Source organism: Girardinichthys multiradiatus, chromosome 21, assembly GCF_021462225.1.
Source record: "Girardinichthys multiradiatus isolate DD_20200921_A chromosome 21, DD_fGirMul_XY1, whole genome shotgun sequence".
Lineage (NCBI taxonomy): Eukaryota > Metazoa > Chordata > Actinopteri > Cyprinodontiformes > Goodeidae > Girardinichthys > Girardinichthys multiradiatus.
Genome location: NC_061813.1, coordinates 7,557,270 through 7,581,791, shown reverse-complemented (window position 1 = coordinate 7,581,791; position 24,522 = coordinate 7,557,270). Strand labels below are relative to the sequence as shown.

The 24,522-nt window shown below is 40.0% G+C and overlaps 1 protein-coding gene across 1 annotated transcript in view; it reads left to right on the top strand.

Annotated features, from left to right (window-relative positions):
- Positions 1–24,522, top strand: part of si:dkey-225n22.4 (collagen alpha-1(XXI) chain) — a 97,792-nt gene that overhangs the window by 31,222 nt on the left and 42,048 nt on the right. Inside the window, exons 12-19 of the mRNA XM_047349254.1 lie at positions 555–653; positions 1,836–1,889; positions 2,008–2,061; positions 5,704–5,757; positions 5,845–5,898; positions 6,294–6,347; positions 7,225–7,278; positions 19,740–19,793. Coding sequence (XP_047205210.1) covers positions 555–653; positions 1,836–1,889; positions 2,008–2,061; positions 5,704–5,757; positions 5,845–5,898; positions 6,294–6,347; positions 7,225–7,278; positions 19,740–19,793 — 477 coding nt within the window. The remainder of the gene's footprint in view (positions 1–554; positions 654–1,835; positions 1,890–2,007; positions 2,062–5,703; positions 5,758–5,844; positions 5,899–6,293; positions 6,348–7,224; positions 7,279–19,739; positions 19,794–24,522) is intronic.

Genomic DNA, 24,522 nt, shown 5'->3' with positions numbered 1-24,522 from the left:
ACTACACTACTAGTCAAAGATTTGGACACACTTTCTTATTCAATGGGTTGTCTTTATTTTTATTCCTACCTCTGGGAGTTCCTACCAGGCTGCTGGAAGAACATTTCAGGTGACTACCTCATGAAGCTCATCGAGAGAATGCCAAGGGTGTGCAAAGCAGCAATCAAAGCAATGGGGGGCTATTTTGAAGAATCTATAATTTAAAAGATGTTTTGGGTCGTTTGATAATCTTCTGTCTGCTACATAATTCCATATATTGCTTCATAGTTTTGATTTCTTTACTATGTTTCTACAATGTAGAAACTAATAAAAATACAGAAAGGCCACTGAATGACAAAGGTGTGTCCAAACATTTGACTGGTCCAAATATAACATCAAGTGTGTTTGAAGGAGTCCTAGACACCTTAGAACCTCCTTTCGTTTTTTTCTTTTTTTTTTAATAATTGTCTAAAATTACGTTATCTGCAAGTATAGGTGAGCTGACATGAATTTAATTGCTGAAGTATTAATATGTGATAGATTTATCTTAATGTGTGGGTTTTCTTGTTCCCCAGTGTCCACTGAATCGAACAGCCACAGCAGAACAAGATGAAGAAGAAGACTGCAACTGTGCACTTGGCCCACCAGGGCAGCGTGGCCCACCAGGACGCATGGTAATAGACAAACAAATACAAAGACGTTTGATAAATGACCTGACATTTATCCTTCTAATTATTTGAAATTGGTATGTGAATGCTTTGGCTGTACAAATAAAGAGATTAGGCACTCATACTGGAAACGTTTTTTTTTTTTTTGATGAAATAATCATAGTCTCCCCACATCATATACCATTTTGTTGGTGGATGCCAGATTCCTGTTATGTATGTTCTATATGGAAACAAGCAAGACAAGACCACAGCATATGGGATCCGGGAAACTAGGAAATGTGCAATGGCTGTTTGGAAGGTTTTGATGTGGCTTTAGTGCATCGTGCAAAACAATTAATAAAACTAAACATATCAAGACTTATGTTTGCTTTCCACTAATGATCTCTAATGGCAATTTTGGTTGTAATGATTCTCTTCTGATGACTATTTATTCATATAGTAAAATGTAGAGCTGCCTAAACATAAGTGTTTAAAGTAGGTCTAATACCTCAGACTAGTCTTTGCCTATTTTAAATTGACACTAAGAAAAAGGAAGATGAGTTTTATAGTTTTTCTTTTCAATATTTATTGCATAAAAATGAATATTTACATGCTTCGAAAACCTGTTTTTTAACATATTTTGACATATATATAATATAAAGTTTGTATATATATACAATATAAATTTTAACGAAACAAAAAAAAAACAAGCAATATAAATGAACACTTAGAACTGCAGAAAAGACCTTTCACTGTTATTAGAACCAAATTATTTCTGGTGAGGAGTAACTTATGATCCCTCACCTCTACATTTATTTTCACCTAAAATGGCTAAAATGAAGCACATCTTGTGCACATTGTTATTTAGCATTTGAAAGGAAATTTACCTTGGTTAAATCTCAGACATTTAGTTTAGTGTGCTCCTTCCAGCTGAACTCAGAACACCATGGTGAGATTGAAAGAGTCACCTGACACCTGGTGATGGTAGCAGCTGAAATAACACATCTAATAGTAATTCTGAAGAACATTTACCCCCAAGCTTAATGTGAATCACTTCAAGAGATATAACTGTGCATTTTACATGAAGTGAAGTAATAACTGGCAGGCAAATTGAAAATTGTTAAGGGCTAGCTAATAGTATGGTTGTCAATATAAAGTTTTGACCCATGAGTGTTTCTGCCTATAATGAGATTTTTTTTAATGCTACAGGGTTTTAGAGGTGAGAAAGGGAGGGAAGGACCACCAGGACCCGACGGTAAGCCTGTAAGTGCTAATCACTTTCAACAAAATCTAGTTTTCACCAGGTTATATTGCTTTCTTCATTCCATAGGATACCTGCTGAATGCACGTGAACGTCATCAACGTCTGTCTCTATTCTCAGGGTAAAGAAGGTAAACCTGGTGAACCTGGCCCTCCTGGATTACTGGGGATAAAGGTAATGATATCCAGCTTTATGGTTTGGCTTTTGATTGTAGGTAGAGTATGTTATGAGATAAAAATCCGTAGAGATAGGCCAATGTACTGGCAGGGCTCATACAATTTGCCATTGCTAAAATGATACTCAGCTTATATCTAAGAAAGCCCATGCTGACATAGCATTAAAAAATGTCAACATTTTGTGACGCTATATCCAGCCCAATCCAGCTTTATTTATTTATTATTTGTTTTATTTATAAAGCATGTTAAAACAGCATACATGACCAAAGTGCCATACATTACATAAAGAAAAAGAAGAGTCAAGAAAAGTCTAAAATTAGACATATATATTTAAATATGATCCCAAAAAAACATAAACCAGAAGTAGGATCAATCATACATCAAACACAGATAACAGAACACAAAAAAATTAGAGAGAAAATCAAGTAGTGTCAAAGGCTATAGCAAAGACTACGGATGCACCAAAATGACAATTTGGGCCACCATTGATAGCCGATATTAATATTATTGTTATGACTAATAACTGCTTCTCTTCCTCAGTTAAACACCCCACAATCCTGCACTGCATCACTGTCACTGTCACATGCCCACACAAATACCACATGGCCAACCCCCACTAATGTAGACCCAGTCTCTGTTCTGCTGGAATAATAGTGAGTCAACCATAGCTTTGTAAACAATGAGTTCCAACCAGCATCATTAAAGAAATCGCTGTTCTGTGGAGGCTAAGCGATTGCTGGACCTGATCTACAAACACTCCATAAGGGATCATTGCATTAGAATCCCATGTTGAAGTATTTTATAAAACCTTCTACAGGGAATTTATCCAGTAAGAATAGGAGCTAGAGAAAAGCCCGGTCAGAAAAATCTCCTGCATTAGATCTATAGACACAAAAGCAAAAACAAGCTCCTGCTTCAGCCTGTTCCTTTCCACCTACCACAACTACTACCACAAAAGTGTTTTATCACCTAAGGAAATGGCACACCAGCTAGAAAACACTAGTGTGAAATTTTGGCCTTTAGCTGCCTTGCTTCATAAATGCTGGCAATGGCCATGGTAAAATCCACATGTTTGGACCTCAGCAAATCAGGATTGAAACAGGCTGAAATTATCCTTCTCTAACGGATTGAGTTAGAGATAGGGAATCAGGTTTTAACATTTAGGTGGAGCTCAGAGTAGAGATTCTTTTACTGGAGTTGGTTTGGACATCCTCTCAGGATGCCTTTTGGACGTCTACCTTTGGAGATATTGTGGGCCCATTCTATTCGGATGGGCCCACATATAGCTGTTTATCCTCAATGTTAAAGCAAAGTGCTCAGCAACACCAATATTGTAAATTACTGAACATACTACAGTAATTATTATCCAAAATTGTGCTGCAGTAAAGGAATAATGGGAACTTTCAGTTTTTTAAGAGTTCATGTCAATTCCAAACCACTGCTTTTTTATTTCCTGTAGAAACTTGCTGCAGTGACATGGTGAAGCTAGCTAGTATGTAGCAGTGTGCTGTCAGTGACTCCTTGACAAAAACTGGTTCTAAATATAGTTCAGACAGGTTAACATGAAATTATTTATGTTCTTAGCTCTTAGATCCATTGGACTAATTTAACACCCTGACATGAAGTAGTTCTCATGCATTTACCATATTTCTGGAAAAAAACATATACAGGATATGATGTCATTCACAAATTAGCATACTGATTATGGTATTGCCTAGTGTCTGTTTTGTTCTCTGTTTTTGTTTTTGCTCACATAAACTGTATTTTATAACGGCCGAATTCCCTAAATAGCTGCCTTTATTCCCAAATTTTTAGAAAACAGAACTGAAATTTAGATTGAGAAGTGTCCTATTTAGGCTGTTTGTAATTGAGGTCACTGACCCTTGTAACCCTAACACGTAAGTCAGCACAGACAGGAGTTTTTTCTTTTGTTCTTTAAACTGTTTCACCATCAAAAACACATAGCAACACCTAATAACGGTCGTATACTGAGCTAACGTCTTGAAAACAATAGGTTATAGCACTCACGCATTGCACATTTTTACATTCTCAAGTTGAAAAAAAATCTGAAATATATCCAGCGGGCCTACTTAAAATACTGGTCATGAGAGGGTTACAACACAGTGATGTTTTATGACAGAATGTATTTTATTTGCTGACAATGCCAACATAGATTTCAGTGATTTGCCCCTTTATTTAGTTAACATTGTAATTTTTGATCGGTAGATTAAATTTAATAAACAAATCAATTCTGTGGTCAAATCACTTTTTTTATCATTAGCGTCTTCTGAACAAAGTCAAACCTTTTTTATATCGCCCTGACTAGGAGAAGGCCTTTCATGCTTTTATTAGCTCTAGACCCTACTACTCTATGTCCATGTGTTTCGTTCTTTCCTTTAACGTCTTCATCTAGTCCAGAACAGGGCTGCCGGTCTTTAATCCAACACCTCTAAACGTGAGCACATCACTCCTGTCTTATCCCCTTTACACCGGCTTCCTGTCCATTTTAGAATAGATTTTAATATTTTTCGTTTGTTTTTGAAGCTCATAATGGCCTGGCTCCACCTTATTTATCTGAACCTTTACGCCTTTTGTCTACTCATCAAATCTGATTGTCAATGCAGTCAGCAGATTTAATCCCCAGGCAATATATGTGTTATTTCTTGTTTTTGTAACACGTATCGGTCTTTTCTTCTTTATATTGGCGGTTGGGTGTTTAATTCGCAGTTATGCAGCACGACACATGATGCTTCAAAGCCGCGCCTCCAGGAGGCTGGCCAAATCGAGCCAGTGGAAAAGGGGCATTTGTGTACATGGCAGATCCCGGAGGTCATCAAATTAATGTTTACTAAATGTTTAAAAGACAAGGCTTATGCATTAGGATAACCGGACATTTTTAGTGGCAGCAGCCTGGGTTTAGAACCAACTTCCTTTAGAAATTCGCACCACCACTGACTCTGGCATCTTTAAACCTAAGCTTAAGGCTTATTTTTTCAGGCAGGTTTTTAATACCAAGTAGCATGGTTATGGTTATGGTTGTATGTTTTTTATGTTTGGGATTTTCACTGTGATTTTGTGATCTTACTGTTAGGTGCTTTGGTCACCTCGGATGGTTTTTGTTAAATCAACATATATTATATAAATCAATGAATGAATGCATGAATGATGTTCCTCTTTAATAAAATCCATAAGTAGATTAAAAAAGCCACTAACAAGATAACTTTTTTTGATGGACTGATACTCATATTCTTATGAACCAAATCCTTTAGCTCTGCTGCTTACTGACTTTTCAACCACAGTTTATGCCATGCAAATTTGATGAAAATACTTGAGTTCAAGCAAAATAATATGTTAATCTTTTAATAACACTTTTAGCATATTAAGAAAATACATTTGGTATCTCCAAACGTTTGATTAGGCAAACTGACTGTGGTGTCAAGGCTAACATTTGGAAATAGTAATTTATGTTCCAAAGAAATAGTAATACATTGTGTATCCATCCATCCATTCAACAGTACATCACTGCCTACTCCTGTTAGGGAACAGTAGAGCTAAAACCTAATCCAGCACCATCATAGCGCTTCTCCAAGCTTCAACTACAGTTTCTGATCTAAATGGTTGTCCTACCTCTGTTGAGCAGGGTGAAGAAGGCCCTCAAGGACTAAGAGGGGAGCCTGGTGTTAAAGGTGACAAGGCAAGTCCCTAGGATGAAGTTTTATCTGTATTGTTTTTAAAAATCTGAATCCAGTTCAAAAAATACTCTGTTCCACTTTGTGCCCAGGGAGACCAAGGGGAACCAGGTTTAGTCGGAAGACCTGGACCAACAGGACCACAGGTGAGACTGTAATTGCTAGGAAAAGATTGCTTTGGCAATACCCTTTGCTCTCATTTATCTGAAAGTACATAAGAAATTAACTTATGTTCTGCACCTTCCACCTTGATTATTGTATGATTTATATAACAATAAACTATCATTAAATATATATATATAAATCAACAGTATTTCGAAACACTGTAAAACTGTAAAGTTTAACTAAAGAAAATACATGTTTACTATATATCCTACAGCTCCTTCACAATAAAATCACTTTATTTGATGGTTTTTTTATGTTTTTGTGTGATGGAGAGACAATGTTATGTTAAAAACATAAAGACACGATTTTTCAATGACAAATCATTAAAAAAAACGACAATTTCTTTCAAAATATCAACAGCTTTCCTTCTGTGCAGGGACTTACTGGAGAGAGAGGTGAATCAGGACCTGCAGGAGAAATTGGTCTTAAGGTGAGATGAAACAAGATGTTAGCTAAACTGGAATAAAATTAATTACCTCCAAAATTGCAGTGTGAAAGCATTAAGATGAATTGAAACGTTGATCTGACGTAGGAGCTGAACTGACACACAAACACTTAAATCATGAATTACTAGTGAATAGCCTCGTTTGTTTGGAACAGCAAATTAAATTTACATATAGACTTTGACAAAATATTAAAAAGAGCATAATACCAACAGACAAACATGCGGTGGTATAATGCTGTTGGGCTGCTTTGCTTCAGCAGGACTTGGGCAACAACTTAATGGAACCATAAATTCTACTGTATATCAGCAAATCCTAAGTGAGGATGTCTGACCATCTGTTTGTGACCTTCATTCCAAGTTCACTTGGGTTATGCAACAGGACAATGGGCCAAAGCATGTCCACCTCTTAATAGCTCAATTAAAAAACAAAGGTTTTGGGGTGGCCTTGTCAAAGTCTGGATTTAAATCCCATTGAGATGTTGTTGCATGACCTTTAACAGGCTGTACAGAGTGGCTGAATTAAAACAATTCTGCAAAGAAGCTTGGGTCAGAATTCTTCCAAGGTGATGCAAAAGACCAAAGGATTAGGGGGCAAATACTTTTCACATAAGGCTAAGTTGGTTTGGATAGCTCCTTTCCTAACTGAAATCGTCACTTTTAAACTGCTTTTCATATTTTCTGAAAATGATTATTGATGATCTGGAACATTTAAATGTGACAAAAAAAAAAGCCAGAACAGAAGTAATCAATAAAAGGGTAAATATCTTTTTAGTGCACTGAACCTCTTGTGATTTTTGATAGTGCTGTATTTAGCTGTAGCATCTGCTTATTGCATTTTACAGTGTTTTTGTTCTCCAACCAGGGGGAACCAGGAGCACCAGGCATTGAAGGACTGGCAGGGCTAACAGGACAGAAGGTCAGTGCAGTAAATGCTGTATAGATTGGATAAAAAAAAAACACAACATAGAATATAGCATTATCTACTTGACCAATGACCAGCAAATCACACACAGAAAAACAGTTGTTTTCTTGTCCTTGTGGTGATGTCATTCTAGTGACAGAACCAGCCTGTAACCACAGTATTATCATATTGAACTGCTTTCCCCAAAACTCTGGAAGTTTTCTGCAACAACAGCAGGGTGATAGTGTAGTTTGTGTGTGTGTTGGGTCAATGTATAGTTAATATAGAATGACAACCAACAGCTGCTAACTGTGTGTTTCTGTTAAGTAGCCATTCTTTGAAAAAAAAGAAAAAAAGAAACAGCACTAGCTATTTTGCTGTATTATCTAAACATTATGATTTCTTTATAGTTAAAAAATAATTCAGACTTTTGCCTTTTGCAAATTCATGCAAGTTACATGCTTAAAAATGTTTTAAAAATCAGCACAACATACATCTCACTGACAAAGACCCACATTACAAGTTTAGAGAAGGGGACAGGAAGGACTAGGTAGGGCTGGAGGTAGCTGGAACCAACTGAGGAGTGTAGAACCAGCATCATATGAACCGCATTGCTAGTGGGAGTTCTGCCACAGACGAAAAACCCACACAAATCAATCCCTGATGCACCAGAAATGTATATCTGTAAATTTGGGACAGTACCATGATGCCCATCTCCCTTTGCTAAACCTTCCAGGTAACCTGCCGTAGTTAATATGTAGTTAAATAATAGACCTGATTTTGAACCACACAAACTTAAAACACTACTGTTAGCTTCTAACTTGCTTCCCAGCAAACAAATGAGCTATACAATGAAGATTTTAGTTATCTAAGATATTAAACTAAGGTTTGTATTTGGTGACTAAAATAAAAGAACATAAGTACCTTGTAGTGCTTTCCTTTAAGAAAATGAACCTATTGTTACAGCAACCCTTGGATGTAATAAAATTAAAGATATATAACTAACCACGTACAGTAAATCTAGTTCCAAGGTAGTGCTTAAAGTACACAGGTGACTAATGCAAATAAAAAAGAAACCTTCTGTACGAACGGGTCTCTTTCTGTTATGCACTTAGGAACTAAAAGGATGCTGTAAAATGTCACATAAAAAAGAACAGATGACAAAAAACCCAAAGTGAAATCCCCAAAATAAATCAAGAGCAGCAGCCTAAACATTTAGTAATTGACAGTTTATTGCAGTTAGTTAATACTACCGTGGTTTAAATGATTGGAGCTTAGAACTTTCCCATAATACACTGCAAATGTACAGCAACATGATGTAAACAAGTTGTAGAGATACATAAAGGGGTATCCGGAAAGAAAACATGAGGCTACAGACGACACAATGGTTCGCCTTCCAGCAGGACAACACCTCTAAACCTACAGCCAGAGATACAATGGAGTCATTTAAATGAAAGTATACCAGTGTATGCAGGTGTAGAAGCAAGCAGGTTTATCTTGGTATCTTGTATTCTCTTGTTGCCCACCCTTTCTGTCTTTCGTGCTTCTTTTTTTTTTCCTTTTCATTTCTGTCTCCATGTCCGTAATAACTGAAATAATCCCATAGCAGTTTCTAATAACGTTTCTTTTTATAACTATCAAGCAGAGCTTTAAAGTTGTAGCTGTTATGCTCCACTTGTGAAAGTAAATCTGTTGGGCTTTTTCATGGCACTCAGACAATAATTCTGAGCGCTACTCTGCCAGACAGGACACGGTAAAAAACCAAAAATAAAGTATACATATGTGTTAAATGGTCCAGTCAAAGTCCAGACTTAAATCAAATAGAAAATATGTGGAAAAACATTAAATCTGTTGTTCATAGACCCTCTTCATCCAGTCTGACTCAGTTTGAGATATTTAGCAGAAAAGAAAAAAATAAAAGAAAAAAATGCAAACATTTTAGTCTCTAGATTAGCAAGGCTGGTAGAGACAAACCAAAAATACTTACAGTTGTACTTGTAGTCGTCATCTTTTGCTTCATCCAGGACTGGGTCACGGGGCAGCAGACTTAGTAGAGACACCCAGACGTCCCTCTCCCCAGACATCTCCTCCTGCCCCTCCGGGGGGAGCCCAAGGCGTTCCCAGGCCAGCCAAGAGACATAGTCCCTCCAGCGTGTCCTGGGTCGTCCCCTGGGCCTCCTCCTGGTGGAACGTGCCTGGAACACCTGCCAAGGAAGGCGTACAGGAGGCATTCGATATAGATGCCCGAGCCACCTCAACTGGCTCCTTTTGATGTGGAGGAGCAGCGGTTCTACTCCGAGCCCCTCCCGGATGGCCGAGCTCCTCACCCTATTGCTAAAGGAGTGCCCGGGCACCCTACGGAGGAAGCTCATTTCAGCCGCTTGTGTCCAGAATCTTGTTCTTCGCTTTACGGCTCAGCTGCCTGTTCACAACAACGGACCGGCACAGCATCCCCATTACTGCGGCAGCCGCAACGATCCATCTGTCGATCTCCTGCTCCATTTTCCCCTTACTCGTAAACAAGACCCCAAGATACTTGAAATCCTCCACTTGAGGCAGGAACTCCCCTCCAACCTCAAGAGGACCCTTTTCCGGTCGAGATCCATGGCCTCAGACTTGGAGGAGCTGATCTTCATCCCAGCTGCTTCACACTCAGCTGCGAACCACCCCAGGGCATGCTGTAGGTCTTGGCTAGAGGGGGTCAGCAGGACCACATCATTTGCAAAAAGAAGAGATGAAATCCACTGGTGCCCAAACCAGACCCCCTTCAGACCTTGGCTGTGCCTAGAAATCCAGTCCATAAAACTTTTTTTAACTGCTTCGGTGACCTCAGCCTGGGTGATGAAAGAGTCTGAATGGATTATGATTCGTTAATATTTATCAAACATTATAATTAAAAATCATAATTCAGAAAAATTATTCTTAACCAAAATCATTACTTACAAATAGAAATCAGAGATGTCCTCTGGTGTTGTGATTATGGGCTCAAAGCCCTTAATAATTACAATTAGTAAATTCTCATTAAGAATTGATAATTATTAACCAAAAACCATGTCACTGTTTAATCAACCGCTTCACCGAAGGTGGAGGAACTTCGACCTTATTCTGACAGATAAATCACTCCTGCACGAAATAAACACAATGCTTTTCTTAATTATATATGTGAAGATTTATTGAAGCCATATAATTCTGATATACCACCATTCTGGTCCAAAAACCTTCACCTAACTAACAAGCACTATTCTACACAAAGGGGATATAAAACTGACTACCTAACCATATTAATAAAAGAAAATATATGCGCATTGAGTGTCTATAAAGATCAAACCAGCAGTTTTATGGACAAAATGTGAAATTTGGGTTAACTTGGAAAGAGAAGGCCTCCTGGTGTGCTGATGTCTCGATTGTGGCGAACAGCTGGTAAAACGATGGGCTGCGCCCTTAGCCACTAGCCGCTGATTGCCCCAAATATCGGACAAAGAGTCATAAAACTCTGAGGCAGGAACTCAGTGGAAAAACTCCGGTAATAAAACTGGAACAACAGAGTGGTCAGGCCACAAGGCTCAGACTGCAGTTGCTTTGAATGGAAAACTGTAAAAGTCCAACTTTTAACTCCTGGCTGATTTGGGATAAGCTGGAAAAAAACATACACACGTACCTTACTGATCCGCGCTGTGCGATTCAGCCGCACAGCAGATCAAAACAGCTCAGCATAAAACACTTCAATCAATATTGCATGCAACAAGTTGATACCTTGGTTTAACTACTGGTGATTCTAAATCACCTTAACCATGCCTCATCCTGCCCATACCTCTAAATGCACCTATCTGATTTCATATAAAAAAGAACGAAATTAGTTTGACATGGATTTCTTCTGTTCACCGGTTCAGGATGGGTCAGGTCTGAAGAGAAACGAGGGGGGGATCACGCATCCGTGATCAACTCAAAAGAAAAACGCAGTAAACTTCTCATCCATCCAAAAGGGGAAAATATGAAGGACCGTTTAGTCTACTGAATCACAAGGGAAAACTCCTCTCCTTGGAAATAAAACCTTTGGGGTTTTTCACCTACACCGGTGTCGCCGTGGTCTTCGATCGGTAAATGAATCTTCTGACGTTCTTGTATCAGACAGATTCCCAGCTTTGAAACTGTTGTAGGAATGGCCGTGTGGCGGAAAAAAATTTGCCTGCAGGCTTTTGTCTCTCCAGATATGCGCCTCCGATGCATCGTCCCGTGAGACATGCTGGAAATGACTACGAAGGTTTATTTTCCGCGGGTTTTATAATCCCGGGTAACGTCAGAGCTGTGATTGCCGTTGAGCTGCACATGTCGAACTGCCCGACCAAAATGGATGACACCAACAAGTTCAACCCCTAGTCCTCAGCCTCTTCTTCCACCAGGGAATGTGTGATGGCAGGATTGAGGAGATCCTCCAAGTACTCCTTCCACCGCCTGATAATTTCCCCAGTCGAAGTCAGCAACTCCCCACCCCCACTGTAAACAGTGTTGGCGAAGCACTGCTTCCCCCTCCTGAGGCATCGGACGGTTTGCCAGAATTGCTTCGAGGCCAACCGGAAGTCCTTCTCCATGGCCTCACCGAACTCCTCCCAGGCCCGAGTTTTTGCCTCTGCCACAGCCTGGGCTGTGGCACGCTTGGCCTCACGGTACCCGTCAGCCACCCCAGGAGTCCCACAAGCCAACCACAGCCGATAGGACTCTTTCTTCAGCTTGACAGCATCTCTTACTGCCGGTGTCCACCACCGGGTTCGGGGATTGCCAACCACGACAGGCATCGCAGACCTCAGAGCCACAGCTACGGGCAGCAGCATCGAGAATGGGAGATGTGGAGAACATGGTCCTCTCAGACCCTATGTCTCCAACCTCCCCCGGAACCTGGTCAAAGCTCTCCCAGAAGTAAGAGTTGCATATATCCCTGGCTGAGGGCTCCGCCAGACGTTCCCACCAGAACCCTATGCACTTGGGCCTGTCAAGTCTGTCCAACCTTCTCCTCTTCCAGCGGATCCAACTGACTACCAGGTGGTCATCAGTGGACAGCTCCGCCCCTCTCTTCACTCGAGTGTCCAAAACATGCGGCCGAAGGTCCGAAGACATGACAACAAAGTCGATCATCAACTTCCTGCCTAGGGTATCCTGGTGCCAAGTGCACTGATGAACACCCTTATGCTTGAACATTGTGTTCATTATGGACAATCCCAATCACGGCTCTCCAGGTGTCACTGCTGTTTCTTACGTGGGCGTTGAAGTCCCCCAGCAGTCACTGTGCAGCACCCCTGACAGGGACGCCAAGAAGGCCGGATACTCCCCACTACCGCTCGGCCCATAGGCCGAAACGACAGTCAGAGACCTGTCCCCAACCCGAAGGCGCAGGGATGCGACCCTCTGATCCACTGGGGTAAACCCCAACACGAGACGGCTGAGATGGGGGGCAACAAGCAAACCCACCCCAGCTCGCCTCCTCTCCCTGCTGGACACTCCAGAGTAGAAGAGAGCTCAGCCCCTCTCGAGGAGATGGGTTCCAGAGTCCCGCTGTGCGTGGAGGTGAGCCCGAGTATTTCTAGTCGATATCTCTCGACCTACCGCACAAGCTCAGGCTCCTTCCCCCCCAGCGAGGTGACATACCACGTCCCTAGAGCCAGCCTAAGCGTCTGGAGATCGTACTTGCAGTTGTATTCACAGCAAAAGGTTGTTCTAAAAATTTGTTGGGTCAGGGTGGCTGAATACTAATGCCTGTAGCACTTGTTTAAGATGTCCATTAAAAAAAAGAAAACCATGAATGATTTTCCTTTCACCTCAGAATTATATATTACCTTTTGTTTGTCTATAACATAAAATCCCAATAAAATGCATTGCTGTTATAACAGAAATACAGATTTGACTTCTCCAGTTGTTTTGACAGAGTTGCTTTTGCTAATCAGCAGCTAAAAACATGTGGATCTCTTTGTCTACTGACTTCAGTTTGAAAAAAATAAGGGTTTGTGATCAGGTTTTCTTGTTGGAAAACGGATGAGCTGAAACGCAATCAACACAAGCCCTTACAGTCAGATAAAATTATTTCTGTTCACATGTCTCTGCTGCTGGCCCTGTTGCACAACAAACAGCTCATATTCTCAGTAGGCAATTGTTTCTGGGAATCTGGGAGTTCTAATGATCCAAGGAGGTTTCTCATGTTCACCAGTTAACACAGTAATTGAAATAAGTAAGGGAGATGTATATAGTCCAACTCACGCTGCTGTGCAGAAGTGGAGTTCCCACAGAGCCTGCAGGGACTGAGCAGCCAGTGATAGTAAGGCAACAAAATAAAGATCCACATGTGAACTAAATTAGCAGGCAGTGTGGTCGCCCGAGGAAGTATCGCCCATCTACCGTAAAAATTCTTCTCAGTCATCTGTGACAGCTCCATTGCATGTTAATGAGGCCTACAGTTAGATAAACTGCAAGGCTTCAGGTTGTCACTGTGACCTTTAATCACTCTGCTGCTCCATTTTAGCATCATACTATAAAGCAACATTCAAACAAAATCGGTGTGACGTGGCAGTAAAGATTAAAATACATCTTTGATGCAGGATTAGGTCTATTATTATCAGACTGAGTTTACAATGTGGATTATGAAAAACTTAGCTGGGGACGATGTGACAGAGATACGGTTTCAGATTTCTGCCCTGTAATCAGGAAATGTATAATTGTTATCTGTAAGAACAGTAAGTTGTTTCAGTGTTTAAACTGGGAAACTTCAGGTCCCATTTGAAGCCCTGAACGATAGCCTATTATTAACAAAATTACTTGCTTGTACAGGCAAATATTTCAAATCAGAAGGAAGACAGTGAAGCTCTCAGTTGGGTTATTTTTAAACCCTGTGATTGTGATTTACGGGAGACTTCAGAGGCCTTCTAAATATAAAAGTCAGTTTAAAGTTGTAACGCTAGCAGCTGTTAGACCTCCAAACCATCACTTGTTTGCCACAAGTAGCAGATGCAAGAAGCAAAAGGAGGTCCACATGTTGTGTCCGAACGTTACTCAGTTCTCTGTATGGTAATATTGAACAAGTTTTTTCTTACCATCCCACAAGTTTTCTATTAAATTAAGGTACACGGATTAGATTGGCCACCCCATAACGTTGTTCTTGTTGGTCTGGAATCAAGATGCTGCTTACTGTGTTTGGGGTCGCTGTCTTGTTGAAAGAACTATTTGAATTTCTTCAAGTATTTTGATGCATTCAAACTCATTCAAGACACCCGGTTTGAGATAAATAGGCCTGACCCCTTACTATGACAACTATCCCTATACAATAATGCTCTAGCCACCATGCTTCACAGTGTACTATGGTTTGGATTCAATGTTTTGGGATCATTTAACAAACTGTCTGCAACACAGTGACCAGAAATGAACAATCTTGCTTTAATCAATCCGTCAACCTAACTATACAGAATCAGTAGCATACATATGCTGTTGGATCGGTTGGTTTTCTATTACTCTGCTACATCTACTGGTAAATTATTTGCCAATATGAAATTACATTTTTATAATATACATGATGAATTAAAAATCTAAAAAGTCATAAGTATGTCACGAGTATTTCCACAAATCCAAAGTAAAGAACTTGTCTAAGTCTTAAAATTTAAATTTTGCATCTTAAATTATTATTGATTTGATCTAATATTTAATTTAAGCCCTGAGTAATAATTAGATATATGTCTAGATGTTATTACTTCTATATATAAGGTTAAACTTGCAAGAACAAAAAGTAAGATGACATGAACTTCAAAAATGGGTCAGAAAAACTCTGTCTAATCCTCTTTGTCTAGATTTCAGCTGCGAGACCTCATAGTGTCAAGGCCAACAGACGCCTTGACACCACAAGGTTTTCAGTGCCCTGTGTCTCTGTTTAAGCTTTCTACACAGCCACAGGGCTTCTTCTTCTAATTCCAGCCATGATGTGAAATGCAGTGCTCAGTGTGTTTGTTGCAAAGAAACAATTGAAATAGTTCTTCACTGCATCTGTTTTCTTTTGAAGTGTCTCACCGCACTACACACATAAACCCATACAAGTAGCAGACCTCATAATTACACAGCCAAGACGCCCAACTACGGCCCAATAAATGAGAGCTGGACATAAATCTCAGGATGTCTAGAACAAGAGAAAATAGACAAGTCCAGAGAAGTTGATGAGACGCTGTCCTTGTAGAAAGGCAGACTAATCCCTAGTTCACTGTTACATCCTCTGTAACATCTTCACATCTCGGAGCTGAAAGCTCTAAAAACAAATGTCAATAAAAAATATAGGCTGCTAAAAAAATACAGTGAACCACAATTGAATGTATTGTATGTCTGGAACATTGTTTCAAAGCAAGGATCAAGCAAAGGAGAAATTTATTCACTACATGCTGTAAGATGTCATAGGCTAGGTCTTTATAGGCTTTCTTCCCTAAATGAAGCGCTAACACAGCATGAGACAAACAATAAGGTCAGGTTGGAGAAAGGACTCTAGAAATGCACAACAGTCAATGAAACATGCAGGTTATCCCAGCAGAACAGATCACATATCTGTTTTTACTATAAATAGTTCACGTTTGTGCTACATCTGATGAAAAATCACAAATTTTACTTACTAAGTTGTTAACACTCTAAGACTTCGATGTAAAGAAAAATTATCTGACCCTTCAAATGAATAGTCTATAAATATCTACAGTAGGATTTTTTCAATTAAAGAACCACCATTTTATTTCTATTTTTATATTTTAAAATTAAGAAAAATATCAAACATGCAAAAAGAAACTAAAAACATTTTTTTCATTGGTACATTGCAATTTACACAATGAAGTGTTTAGTTTGAGACCTTATGACAAAAAATATATATTTTCACCAACATACATGTTCCCTACTTTGTTAGAGTTGCTCTGTGGTGGAAATTCAACTCAAATATTGCCAGAAAACACACAAAAAAGTTATTGAAAGCCATTGCGGAGGGTCTTGTGATCACCTCACAGCAAGGGGGCTGCAGAATGGAGGCCCCTGTGGTAAAGTAAATGCTTTAGAATCTGAACAGAAATTTCTGTGAGGAATGCACAGTCTGACCTTGAGGTGAATCCTAAATGGTTTCTAGTTGCAGATGATCTACCTCACTGTAGAATAATGGACTTCAGATTGTTTGGAAATTACATTGGGCAGCAACAGTTGATTCTCTAAAATGATTGCTTATGTGTTTCCTCTTTTACATTGTGGTAGCACCCACCTGACTGCTCCACATGAGGACACCACTGAAACTCCTGCTTTTTAGAGAGGCGCTCACACTTGCCCATGATCACTTAATTTACTACATGTGAGTAGCATCGCCTGTCTTCTATTTCCCTCTAAGATCCTTGTAAGGCAGCCAGGATGTACAAAGTTGTTGATACACAGACTGTACCTTGATTGAGGCAAAACCTTCTCTACTCAATCATTTTACATTCACGAACTCAACTGCGGACATTTTTCTTATTCTTTCACTTAAGGGTGTTTAAATTGAATAACTCCCTTTCTGACCTTCCAGTAGGTGCAACGTGGCCACAATATGTCGGCTTTTGAGTTTGGAATGAATGCAACTGATAATGAGAACAACTCAGTCTTTTGTGCACTTTATCCTTAAGATATGGTAGATTGAAACTCTGTGGTAAAATTGCACAGAGTCACATGTCATTTACAACTGAATGCCAAGCCTGTTGTTCCAGAATATGTTTTGTAGCTTGTTTTACATGTTCATTGACAGCACCAGTGAATTGCTGTGGTCCATCCTGGAACCAGTTCAAATACCACTTGGGTCGTAACACAGTCAGCAAATATAATTGAGCAGTATAACTTGCTATGAGCAGCTTCTGGGGTACAACAGATTGCTATAGGATTATTTCCATGTTTTATCGTGGTTTTCAATATGTTTGTTGCCCTGAGTTTTTGGTTTTTACAAGCCGACTGCTCGCTCGCTGTGAGAGTTCTGACCACAGGACTTACCACACAAGCTGTGCCCATGCATCAGTAAAAACTGCTGCCAGAGATGAACTCACAGCATACAGTATTAAACACAGAATGTCCCTTGGATTTTCTAATACTGGCTTGTGGTTTTGCTTGGTGCTAAAACCCAAAATTCAGACAGTAGATATCAGGTTCTGTCACCAGAATTACCTGCATAAAGTCTGAACAATTATTGTTTAATACCTGAATGGGTTTTCCTAAAGTCAATAGTATTCTTACACTGCAACCTGAAAGGTTCCAGAGAGGTTGGAAGGAAGAATACCATGGTTTATTTACAGTATTCAAATGTCAGATAACCTTTTTCCTTGGTCTTCTGCTCACCTTGAACTTACTTTCTGCTTTCTCACCTAGCTTGTGCAAAAATTCAGGAAGGTGTAGAAATCAACTAAACAGGGCAGTGTAACTGTTTCACATTTTGCCACATTACATCCCACAAACACAATGTGTTTTATTGAGATTTTACATGTCAGACCAACACAAAGTAGTGGATAATTGCAAATTAAAAGGCAGTAACACATGGTTTGCATCAAATTTTACAAATAAAAATGTAAAATCAATAATTTAAAATAAAATGAGTAACCTATTGTAACTCTGGAGGAGCTGCAGAGATTCACAGCTCATGTGGGAGAATCTTTTCACAAGACAACTATTCGTGAATGCACCAATCTGGCCTTTATGAAGGAGTGGCATTGTGAAAAGAAAGCATTTAGAAGTTATGTAAGCAGTTTACCACAAGCCATGTAGCACACAGCAAACATGTAGAATAATTGGTTTTGGTCATTTGAGATCAAATTCAAACTTACCGTCCTACATATAAAATATAATTTCTGGCAGAATGCTTTGGAGATACTTATCCTCAGTAAGAACAGGGAAGCTGGTCAGAGATAATGGAACCATGGATGGAGCTAAATGAAATTAAAAGTCGGAAAAGACTCTAGACTCAGAATCAGTAATACTTTTTGAACATTGAAGATAACAGTTTGCCACTAATGCCTCTCTCTAGATTTCTCAACTAAAAGGGTAGCCTTAGCTTGCCAATTATTTAATCACAGGAAGGAAAATTAGTACCCCACCAAAAGAGCTAAAAACAGTATCAGTTAAATCGATCTTTTAAAACGGAAACAATTTAACTAAACCCACTTTTAGTGGCAAGAAGTGAAACCATTCCACAGATGCTATTAATTTCCACTGTGACACTTTCTAAAAGTGATGCAGCAACACAAAACAAGACCTCATTGTGGGTAACAGTGGCACAGTACTGCGGTCATCATTTATGTTCTGTGCCTATATGGGAATCAAAAGATCTTAAATTTACGTTTACTGTTTGAATAATTGCAGTACTGCAAGGGAAGAAATTGGTTGATGAACAGCAATGAACCAATCACTTCTGTCATAGTTTTACATCTGGATTAAGAGATTGAAAAAATGGGTTGCATTGTCGGGTACTGTGCTAAACTGGTAAGGATCTTTTTGGCAGAGCAGGCCCACATTGTGCAATATGATAACTATACTTTTGAGCAAGCAAAAAATAAATCACGTGGGGTCCCTCAAGGCCCTATTCTCAGGCCACGTTTATTCAACATTTATATGATGAATGGGTGGGTAAGCATTTCCTCCAGTGTAATGCGGGAAAGACAAATTATGTTTTTGGTCCCAAAAATGCAAGGTAAGAAGTTGGTAGTAAACTGCACTCAATTAGGCTAAAGAGCACAAAACAGGCAAAAAACATTTCAAACTATTAGGTTTGCAATCCTAGCAGGACACTGGATAAAAAAGAGCATGAATTTTTCAATAGGTTATTGAAATGCTGTCTATACTGGTCTCTGTAAAAAAAATCAATCAAGCAGCTCATCCAAAATGCAGTTGCCAGAGTCCTGACCAACACTAGGAAATTTGATCTTATCAAATTAGTCCTTAAATCACTACACTGGCTTCCTGCTTGTAAAACGATAGATTTCAAAATCTTGTGGACTGTATATAAGGCCCTGAATGGTCTTAGACAAGGTGTCTCCAACTCCAGTTCTGGGGAGCTACTGTCCTGCATCCCTGCTCCAACACACATGAATCAAGGTAAATGTCACATTGAAGGTTGAAGAAAGTGTGAAATGATTTATTATATATTTATTTTTTACACCACAGAAACATGTTTACACTTTGATGATCCACTCTGTGATTTTTTATGAAATGCTTATGCTGTAATGCAACTGAACTGTGAATACTTGCATTTGAGTTAATGTAGATTTTGTAAAGCAAAGAGGTAAGGCTACTGTTCTACTCATGGTCCTGATGGAAAAAACACTGACAGCTACAAATGTGAAATACTGTTACCAACCAGCTGATGATGTAGGAACTGTAATATTTCAATGAAAAACAACACAACCAACCAACAACAAAAAGAAATGTGAATCTCAGAAACCTAATGTTGGTATATACCATGGTTCCTGTCTCTTCAGGGGGAGAGTGGTGATGCTGGACCAGTTGGTACTGTTGGACCAAAAGGTGCCCCGGTGAGTTGAAACAAATATTGTTTTAAAATATCGAATTGCAATAATGTCAGCCATAACTGACAGTTCTTTCAGGCCTTATTCACAGGCAGCTCAGCATTGTTCTGATGTACAGTGCCGGTGAGACGTTTACTTACACTCATCATGGCCGAACATATCTTTAGAACTAGAATTGCGTGCACAAGGTGAGATTCATTGTGCATTTTTAACCCACAAGGGTAAATTATACATACAGGTTCAAATGTAAATACAGTCTGGAACCCTGTAATATTTGATCAAATGTCCCTAAGCCTTTATTATTCAGGGATGGATTCCCAGAGCAGGAGAATCTGCATCGATGCATAAACAACTAAGATATTCCTTCAGATACAACATAAGGTTTTTATCCTGTTCCAACCTGTTGGAATCATTGGACTTCAACCAGGCATTAAAAAGATCCTTGTGCCGAATCAAAGTCATCCTACTCTTCCATAGCATTACACAGATAATAAATAAATACATAAATAAATTAATAAGATTTAAAGCACCAGTTCCCTAAAATGCAACTTGACTAAAAAGGTTTATAGGTAAAAAAACACATGAAACAATTAAGTGACTTAAAACAGTGCCATCTTCTCATGGGTAGAAAAACACAGAAGGAACCTTAATAAAGAGCACATGCTCCTCCAGCCACTTAATACATGATTAGAGAAGCAGACTGGTTAATGAGGAATTTGTTATCTAAGTAGCTTTGCCTTTTTCCTGACATGTTCATCTTGTGCTCTGTGTTCATCAATAACTGATTAAGGAAGCAAAGAGTGCTTGTACCAGTTATGCTTACAGAGAGGAAATCTGTACCTTTGTCCTGAGTTTAGTAGGGTATCCTCAGAGTGAAAACCATGAGAGGTATCTGTTAGAATTCAGTCTGCCTGCCTGAAGATGGTCTGTTCAAACTGTTCTTGAGGAGTTAGAGGAACCGTCGTACCCATAATCTGAGCTTTAAAATGTAACAGTTAAGTTACCAAACCAGCATGTAGAGTCATGCCTTCAGATTGACTGAGTTGTTGCTCAGTAAAAAATCATGGGAATATCTGTACAAACAGAATGACTTGAGTCTGCGGACATAGTGGAGACACTGATGGGTCCAAACACTAATGCTGTTAGTGTTTGGACCCGTATGAGGTCATTGCCAATGTGAACAATTTCACAACATATTGATTTAGCTGTGAGCAAACACAGTCATTAGAGTGAAGTATCAATAAAATAGGTGAACTGTCCTGTTAAATGCAATATCAGTGAAGACAGAGTTCAGTTTGACCCGCTGTGTCCTAAAAAACAGGAAAGAATGTTTGTTTGTTCGTTCGTCGTCTTCTTCTTTATCCGGGACCGGGTCGCGGGGGCAGCGGACTCAGCAGAGACGCCCAGACGTCCCTCTCCCCAGACACCTCCTCTAGTTCCTCCGGGGGGAGCCCAAGGCGTTCCCAGGCCAGTCGAGATACATAGTCCCTCCAGCGTGTCTTGGGCGGTCCCCTGGGCCTCCTCCCGGTGGGACGTGCCTGGAACACCTCTCGAGGAAGGCGTCCAGGAGGCATCCGGTATAGATGCCCGAGCCACCTCAACTGGCACCTCTCGATGTGGAGGAACAGCGGCTCTACTCCGAGCCCCTCCCGGATGGCTGAAATCCTCACCCTATCTATAAGGGAGTGCCCGGCCACCCTACGGAGGAAGCTCATTTCAGCCGCTTGTATCCGGGATCTTGTTCTTTCGGTCATGACCCAAAGTTCCTGGCCATAGGTGAGGGTAGGAACGTAGACCGACCGGTAAATCGAGAGCTTCGCTTTTCGGCTCAGCTCTCTCTTCACCACAACAGACCGGCACAGCGCCCCCATTACTGTGGCAGCCGCACCGATCCGTCTGTCGATCTCCCGCTCCATTCTTCCCTCACTTGTGAACAAGACCCCGAGATACTTAAACTCCTCCACTTGAGGCAGGAACTCCCCTCCAACCTGAAGAGGACAAGCCACCCTTTTCCGGTCGAGAGCCATGGCCTTGGACTTGGAGGAGCTGATCTTCATCCCAGCTGCTTCACACTCGGCTGCGAACCGCCACAGTGCATGCTGTAGGTCTTGGCTAGACAGGAAAGAATGATCCCACTTAATTAAAAATTGGTTCACATTCAGCTGTATCAGTTTTTTTCAGACAGATGTGTAGAATTAAATAAACAGTCTTGCATATGCAAATTGACTCTCCAGATGTTTTAAAACCAGATTCATAACCATTAAAACGGCATCACTTGTCCTCTGTTTCCTTCTGTATGCAAACTGATATTGATCCAGGTGTGGCTCCACCTCCACCTATAGCTGATTAATAAACAATTTTCCCAGATATTTCATCACATAATAGCACAGGAGAGCTTGCAGAGATGCTTTATGTTGGTGTTGGACTTGTTTACGTGGTACAAAATGTTGGCTGACTGGTGGGCAATGATTATTACATACAGCAAGAGCACTAAAAAGTTTACTCTTTTAAATCATCTAGCCAAAATCTGTAATTTGAAACTACAGTATACACTGAGACTCTTAATGTCCACACTTTAATATCTGAGTGGAAAACTCATCACAGTCACACCCTACAACCACAACCTCACTCTCAATTTATAGAAAACAGTGGATGAAAGTACATTCAAATACATAAGCTCTTGTTGTTGTGTTTTTTGCTCATTACATCCCTTTTGATGAGTTAAATCCAGTTATTTACGGACATTTTGCATTGCTTGGACGTCGTCTAATGTAGGTACCTCCAACATTTACACACTAATGTGTATTACATGCTGAGCAGCTCCCTGTAGGAAAGTAAAGCCACACTTCCCCTCCTTAATCGGGCCGATGTAAACAGGCAAAGCTGGGAATCCTTAACTCTAAATGCTGTTAGTTTATTATTGCATATCGTTTTACTGTGGTATATATTTTCTTAGTTCTAATTGCCTTGTAACACAATCATCATAAAACTCTCTCCATGCTCATTTCATTCATTTGAACATTTACTCTCTTAGACACAGACAGACTCAATGCTGTAAAAAACAAAACCTAATACATAGTCTGCCTGTTGTTTGGAAAGTCTGAACAACAGATTGTGCCACAAATCACAAAATCTGTTTCGAAAAATCTGCAATCTGTATAGAATATTCAAGTCCAGCTATGATGAGTCTTTATCATAGTTTTTAATATCTGTTTCTAAAGCAGCCCTAACATGAACAAAGTTCTATATATACAGGGGTTGGACAATGAAACTGAAACATCTGTCATTTTGGTGTGGGAGGTTTCATGGCTAAATTGGACCAGCCTGGTAGCCAGTCTTTATTGATTGCACATTGCACCAGTAAGAGCAGAGTGTGAAGGTTCAATTAGCAGGGTAAGAGCACAGTTTTGCTCAAAATATTGAAATGCACACAACATTATGGGTGACATACCAGAGTTCAAAAGAGGACAAATTGTTGGTGTACGTCTTGCTGGCGCATCTGTGACCAAGACAGCAAGTCTTTGTGATGTATCAAGAGCCACAGTATCCAGGGTAATGTCAGCATACCACCAAGAAGGACAAACCACATCCAACAGGATTAACTGTGGACGCAAGAGGAAGCTGTCTGAAAGGGATGTTCGGGTGCTAACCCGGATTGTATCCAAAAAACATAAAACCACGGCTACCAAAATCACGGCAGAATTAAATGTGCACCTCAACTCTCCTGTCTCCACCAGAACTGTCCGTCGGGAGCTCCACAGGGTCAATATACACGGCCGGGCTGCTGTAGCCAAACCTTTGGTCACTCATGCCAATGCCAAACGTCGGTTTCAATGGTGCAAGGAGCGCAAATCTTGGGCTGTGGACAATGTGAAACATGTATTGTTCTCTGATGAGTCCACCTTTTCTGTTTTCTCCACATCTGGGAGAGTTACGGTGTGGAGAAGCCTCAAAGAACCGTACCACCCAGCATGAGGGTGGATCAATGATGGTTTGGGCTGCCATATCATGGCATTCCCTTGGCCCAATACTTGTGCTAGATGGGCGCGTCACTGCCAAGGACTACTGAACCATTCTTGGGGACCATGTGCATCCAATGGTTCAAACATTGTATCCTGAAGGCGGTGCCATGTATCAGGATGACAATGCACCAATACACACAGCAAGACTGGTGAAAGATTGGTTTGATGAACATGAAAGTGAAGTTGAACATCTCCCATAGCCTGCACAGTCACCAGATCTAAATATTATTGAGCCACTTTGGGGTGTTTTGGAGGAGCGAGTCAGGAAACGTTTTCCTCCACCAGTATCACGTAGTGACCTGGCCACTATCCTGCAAGAAGAATGGCTTAAAATCCCTCTGACCACTGTCTAGGACTTGTATATGTCATTCCCAAGATGAATTGATGCTGTATTGGCCGCAAAAGGAGGCCCTACACCATACTAATAAATTATTGTGGTCTAAAACCAGGTGTTTCAGTTTAATTGTCGAACCCCTGTATACAGGTCCTTCTCAAAATATTAGCATATTGGGATAAAGTTCATTATTTTCCATAATGTCATTATGAAAATTTAACATTCATATATTTTAGATTCATTGCACACTAACTGAAATATTTCAGGTCTTTTATTGTCTTAATACAGATGATTTTGGCATACAGCTCATGAAAACCCAAAATTCCTATCTCACAAAATTAGCATATCATTAAAAGGGTCTCTAAACGAGCTATGAACC